The 5,000-nt window shown below is 55.3% G+C and overlaps 2 protein-coding genes across 2 annotated transcripts in view; both read right to left on the reverse strand.

Moving 5' to 3' along the window:
* Positions 1–859: 859 nt before the first annotated feature.
* On the reverse strand, positions 860–2,336 carry ENH_00027770 (CDK-activating kinase assembly factor, putative; the record flags this gene model as incomplete). The annotated part of the gene is made up of 3 exons (XM_013579956.1): positions 860–1,632; positions 1,829–1,902; positions 2,068–2,336. 3 exons carry the CDS (start codon positions 2,334–2,336, stop codon positions 860–862), a joined length of 1,116 nt encoding a protein of 371 aa, XP_013435410.1.
* Positions 2,337–3,613: 1,277 nt separating this feature from the next.
* The window catches only part of ENH_00027780 (hypothetical protein, conserved), a gene marked incomplete at both ends in the record, with an annotated part of 3,919 nt that continues 2,532 nt past the window's right edge, over positions 3,614–5,000 (reverse strand). The window contains 1 exon segment of the mRNA XM_013579957.1: positions 3,614–5,000. This exon segment is cut by the window's right edge and continues 851 nt beyond it. Coding sequence (XP_013435411.1) covers positions 3,614–5,000 — 1,387 coding nt within the window.

A 5,000-nucleotide genomic window follows, 5' to 3' on the forward strand; every position in this document is an offset into this window, starting at 1 on the left:
CCTACGTCCACGTGCGTCCCAGCAGCAGCAGCAGCAGCAGCAGCAGCAGCAGCAGCAGCAAGAGTAGCAGCAGCAGCAGCAGCAGTTCGCTTCGTGTAGTCAGCTGTGTTCTGCCTCCCTAGCAGCAGCAGCAGCAGCAGCAGCAGTTCACTTCGTGTAGTCAGCTGTGTTCTGCCTCCCTAGCAGCAGCAGCAGCAGCAGCAGCAGCAGCAGCAGCAGGTGTGTCTGTGCGCAGGCGCTGGAGCGTCAGTACTCGTCGTTGTTTCAGTCTGCTGCAGCAGCAGCGCAGGCAGCAGCAGCAGCAGCAGCAGCAGCAGGCAGCGACGGGGCGCGGCCGCTGGACGCAGCAATAAGAGAAGACCAAAACATTCCCCGAAAAAAATATTTAAATATAAATGACTTCGAAAGAGCAGCAGCAGCAGCGGGCTACGGCCCCCAGGTGTACAGACACCGCGGCCAGCAGGAACTCAGCGCCATTCTCTTCGCCCTCTGACTCTTCTTTGCTGCTGCAGCAACTGCTGCAGCAACTGCTGCAGCAACTGCTGCAGCAACTGCTGCAGCAACTGCTGCAGCACTTGCTGCAGTATTTGCTGCAGTATTTGCTGCAGCATCTGCAGCTTATTTGCTGCAGCAAGTGCTGCAGCAAGTGCTGCAGCATTTGCTGCAGCATTTGATGCAGTATTTGATGCAGTATTTGCTGCAGCAAATGAGCTGCAGCAAGCAGCTCCCTCCGAATCTCCGTTCTCGCGGAATAAGGAGGGTTTAGGGTTTAGGGTTTAGGGTTTAGGGTTTGGGGCTTGGCTGCTCCTTTGTTTTTTGTTTTGCCCCCCCAATTCTTTTTTGCAGCTGCAGCTGCGCTTTAGCTGCAACTGAGTTCACGCAGCAGCACCTGCTGCTGCTGCAGCTGCTGCTGCTGCAGCAGCAGCTGCAGCAGCAGCTGCAGCAGCAGCAGCAGAAGGTACCGCTGCTGCTGCTGCTGCTGCTGCTGCTGCAGTCTCTCGACTCGAGAAAATGTGGATTTCTGTTTGTGGAAGCGAAGCTGGGCCAATAAATCTAAAATAAATAAATAAATGAAAATAAATAAAAATAAATAAACAAATAAATAAATAAAATAAATAAAAATAAAAATAAATAAATAAATAAATAAATGATAAGAGAAATAGTAAACAAATAGACACGCCAGTCCTTGTTGCTGCTGCAGCAAAGGCGGTTCCGCTGTTCTGCGGTGCTGCAGCTGCTTTGTGCTGCTGCTGTTGCTGCTGCAGCTGCTGCTGTTGCTGCTGCAGCTGCTGCTGTTGCTGCTGCTGCTGCTACTCTTGCTGCTGCTGCTGCTGCTGCTGCTGCTGCTGCTGCTGCTGGGACGCACGTGGACGTAGGACTCGTCGCTGGGCTTGAGGCTTCTGCCCAGCGGCTTGGACTTGACGATTTCGTAGAAGTTTCCTTCCTTCTTGACAATCTCTTTGATCTTCCGAACCCGCAGTGCTGCTCTTGCTTCGGAGTTCTGCTGCTGCTGCTGCTGCTGCTTCTGCTGCACGTGCTGCGGCTGCGCCCGCCCGTGGCCCTCCAACTCCCGCAGCCGGTTCTCCAGCCGCCGCTTCAGCTGCTCATCCGTCCCATACACCAGTTCGTAAACTGCAGCAGCAGCAGCAGCAGCAGCAGCAGCAGCAGCAGCAGCGACAGCAGCAGCAGCAGCAACGCAGTTGCATGACCGCAGGCAGGTCTGCTTCCGGAAGCAAGTCTGCAGCGGAATACGGAAAAGCTGCAGCGCTAAAAGAAATAAAAGGAAGCAAAAAGGCATTTAAAAGGATCTGGAGTGAAAGAAACTCACTGGCTTCTTCCTTTTCCTCCAAGTAGTCATTGTAAGCCGGAGTGTTCTCGAAGTTGTCGCGGAGTGCGTTCAGCCTGCGCGAGGTGTACGTACACCGCAGCTGCGGCGGCGCCAGTGTGCGCTCACTTTTGTTATTTTGCAAAACGGCGGCCGCGGGCCGCCGGAAAGCTGGCGGAAAGCGGCGAAAAAAGGGCAAATTCGAAAGCAATTTCTTAAATTTTGTCTTTTTGTGCACTTACGCGTCGTTGACGCGCTTTCTAACCTCCTTTTCCACCGCGAAAAGGTCCAGATCCGGCTCCGTGAGCACGTAGTTGGCCCGCGTGAGAGCCCGCTGACACACTGGGCAGTTCCCCTTCGCCGTGGGCAAAACCGCCCCCGGGCCGCCGGGAAACTGCTGCTGGAGGCAATTTTCGCAGATTCTGTGGGCGCAGACGTCGGAGCTGTACAGCTTTCTGTCGGGGCTGTAGCAGCAGTTCTCGGAGCAGACGGAACACTCGTACTGGTCCATCTTGGGGCTCGACTTCGCGCCAATTCATTTCTAAAACTCAAAAACTCCGAAAAACTCATCAGAAATGCTCCCAAGAGTTCCCAGCCGCTCGTTCTGCTGCCTTCTGCCAGCCGCAGATCGACGTTGCTGCTGCGCTGCTGCAGTTCCTACGGGAACTGCTGCAGCCAACTTTCCCCGCGTTCTTCCCTACTTCTTGAAATCCAAAAGCCTCATCTTCTTTCATCTTTTTTCATCTTCTTTCATCTTCTTTGCAAAGCAGCAGAGCCCAGACAACTGCAAAGCCTCCACACAGACATGCAGCCCCCAGCCAAGCCAGCGCCTCTGAGTCTTCCACCAGCAACTGCAGCACACAGCGGCTCTCTCGGGAGTGCCCGCAGGCCTTTATTGAACGAAAAGCCGCAAAGTTAGCCAAATTTAGCGGAAAATTCAGCATTTAGTGGCCCTTGGCCGCATTTATGTGAAGGCATTTCAAGTTCAGCTTGAAACGCAGCGCGCGCACTGCTGCGTGGCTCTCCAGGCTCGAAATTAGGCTTTATTAGGCGAAGTTCTGTTGCATGCAAAAGCGAAATAATTAAAAGTAAAAATAAAATGGAATTTCGACTCGAGGCAGAGTTGGAGCCGCTGGCAGCGGCCGACTTGCAAATTGCAGAAGTCCACACAGAGGCGAAGCGAACGGAAGGCTCACTGCGGCGCCTCCGCTGCACTTCTAAAGAGTCCATTCATTATATAAATATATTATTTTATATTATTTTATATATATTATATTATATTATAAAAGTAAAAGCAAAAAACTGCAAAGTTAAATACAATTTGTGCGCCGGGGAGGCAGCTGCAGCAGCGCCTGCAGCAACTTGAACGAAACCCCCCGACCCCCAGCAGCAGAACCCCCAGCAGCAAAAAATTAAAGAACGGAAGGCTCACTGCGGCGCCTCCGCTGCACTTCTAAAGAGTCCATTCATTATATAAATATATTATTTTATATTATTTTATATATATTATATTATATTATAAAAGTAAAAGCAAAAAACTGCAAAGTTAAATACAATTTGTGCGCCGGGGAGGCAGCTGCAGCAGCGCCTGCAGCAACTTGAACGAAACCCCCCGACCCCCAGCAGCAGAACCCCCAGCAGCAAAAAATTAAATCCTTTTAGTGCCCCTCCCTTTCTTTTTGGTCCTTTGAAGCCTCCAGATCTCATTTTTAGTCTCGGATTTAGGGTTTAGGGTTTAGGGTTTAGGGTTTAGGGTTTGTTGCGGCTAGACCACGTGTCTATTGTTCCTCATGATGCGTTGCTTCTACTGCTTTCCGCTTCGGGTCTCGGGTAGGGGAACTGCTGCAGCAGCAGCAACGCCGCGCTGCTGCTGCAGCAAGCTCCTGCTGCTGCTGCAGCAAACCCTGCTGCTGCTTGAAACTCCTGCTGCTGCTGCTGCTGCAGCAGCAACAGCTCTAGTAGCTCAGAGAAACGCCGTCTGGGCTGACAGCAGCAGCACTTGGGCTGCTGTCGAAGGCAGTTGGTGGTGTTCCTGTTGTGCTGCCTGAGGACGGCGACAGCCACACTTCTCTCTTTTGCTGCTGCTGCTGCTGCTGCTGCTGCTGCTGCTGCTGCTGCTGCTCTGCAAGGGAAAAGGCAGGAGCAGCAGCAGCAGATGCTGCAGCAAAACTCGGCAACTCGTCCACTTCTTTTGCTGCTGCTGTTGCTGCTGCGCTCTCTGCCCAGCTCACCCGCTTGGGCGTGCGAGAGCCCCCCCGGCGCCCAGCAACGCAGGGCACCAGCTTCTGCTGCTGCTGCTGCTGCTGCTGCTGCTTCGGCTGCTGCTGCTGCTGCTGCGGCTCCTGCGACTGCTGCTGCTGAGGCTGCTGCGGCTGCTGCTGCTGCGGCTCCTGCTGCTGCTGGTCTTTTGCCGCAGAAAAGCTGATTTGGTGCGGAGCCGGCTGGTCCTTTGGCGCTGCTTCTTCTGCAGCGGCTGGTGCAGCAGCAGCAGCGCTGCTGCTGCTGCTGCTGCTGCTGCTGCTGCTGCAGCTGCTGCTGCAGCTGCTGCTGTGGTAGTAAGGGAAACTCAGAACACAAAGGCTGAACCAATCCTTCCTGCAGTTGCGGCGGCTGCAGCTGCTGCTGCGGCTGCTGCGGGAGCAGCAGCTGCGGCTGCTGCTGCTGCTGCTTCGGCGGGGGCAGCAGCAGCTGCGGCAGCAACAGCTGCGGAGGCGGCGGAACCAGCAGCTGCTGCTGCGGCGGCAGCTGATGCTGCTGCTGCGGCGGGGGCAGCAGCAGCTGCTGCGGCGGCAGCTGATGCTGCTGCTGCGGCGGGGGCAGCAGCAGCTGCTGCGGCGGCAGCTGCTGCTGCTGCTGCGGAGGGGGCAGCAGCAGCTGCGGCGGCAGCTGATGCTGCTGCGGGGGAACCAGCAGCTGCTGCTGCGGAGGCAGCAGCTGCTGCTGTGGGGGGAACAACACCTGCTGCTGCTGCGGCAGCAGCTGCTGCTGCTGCGGCAGCAGCTGCTGCTGCAGCGGCAGAGGAAACTCCCATGGTAAAGGAGCAGCAGCAACGAAGCTGTCTGTCTCAATCGCTACTGCTGTCAATAGAAGCTGCGCATCCTGTTGCTGCTGCTGCTGCTGCTGCTGCTGCTGCTGCTGCTGGCCAGACTCAAGCACTGCCTCTGGCGGAGTATCC

Source organism: Eimeria necatrix, genomic scaffold (assembly GCF_000499385.1).
Source record: "Eimeria necatrix Houghton genomic scaffold, Enh_scaff205, whole genome shotgun sequence".
Lineage (NCBI taxonomy): Eukaryota > Apicomplexa > Conoidasida > Eucoccidiorida > Eimeriidae > Eimeria > Eimeria necatrix.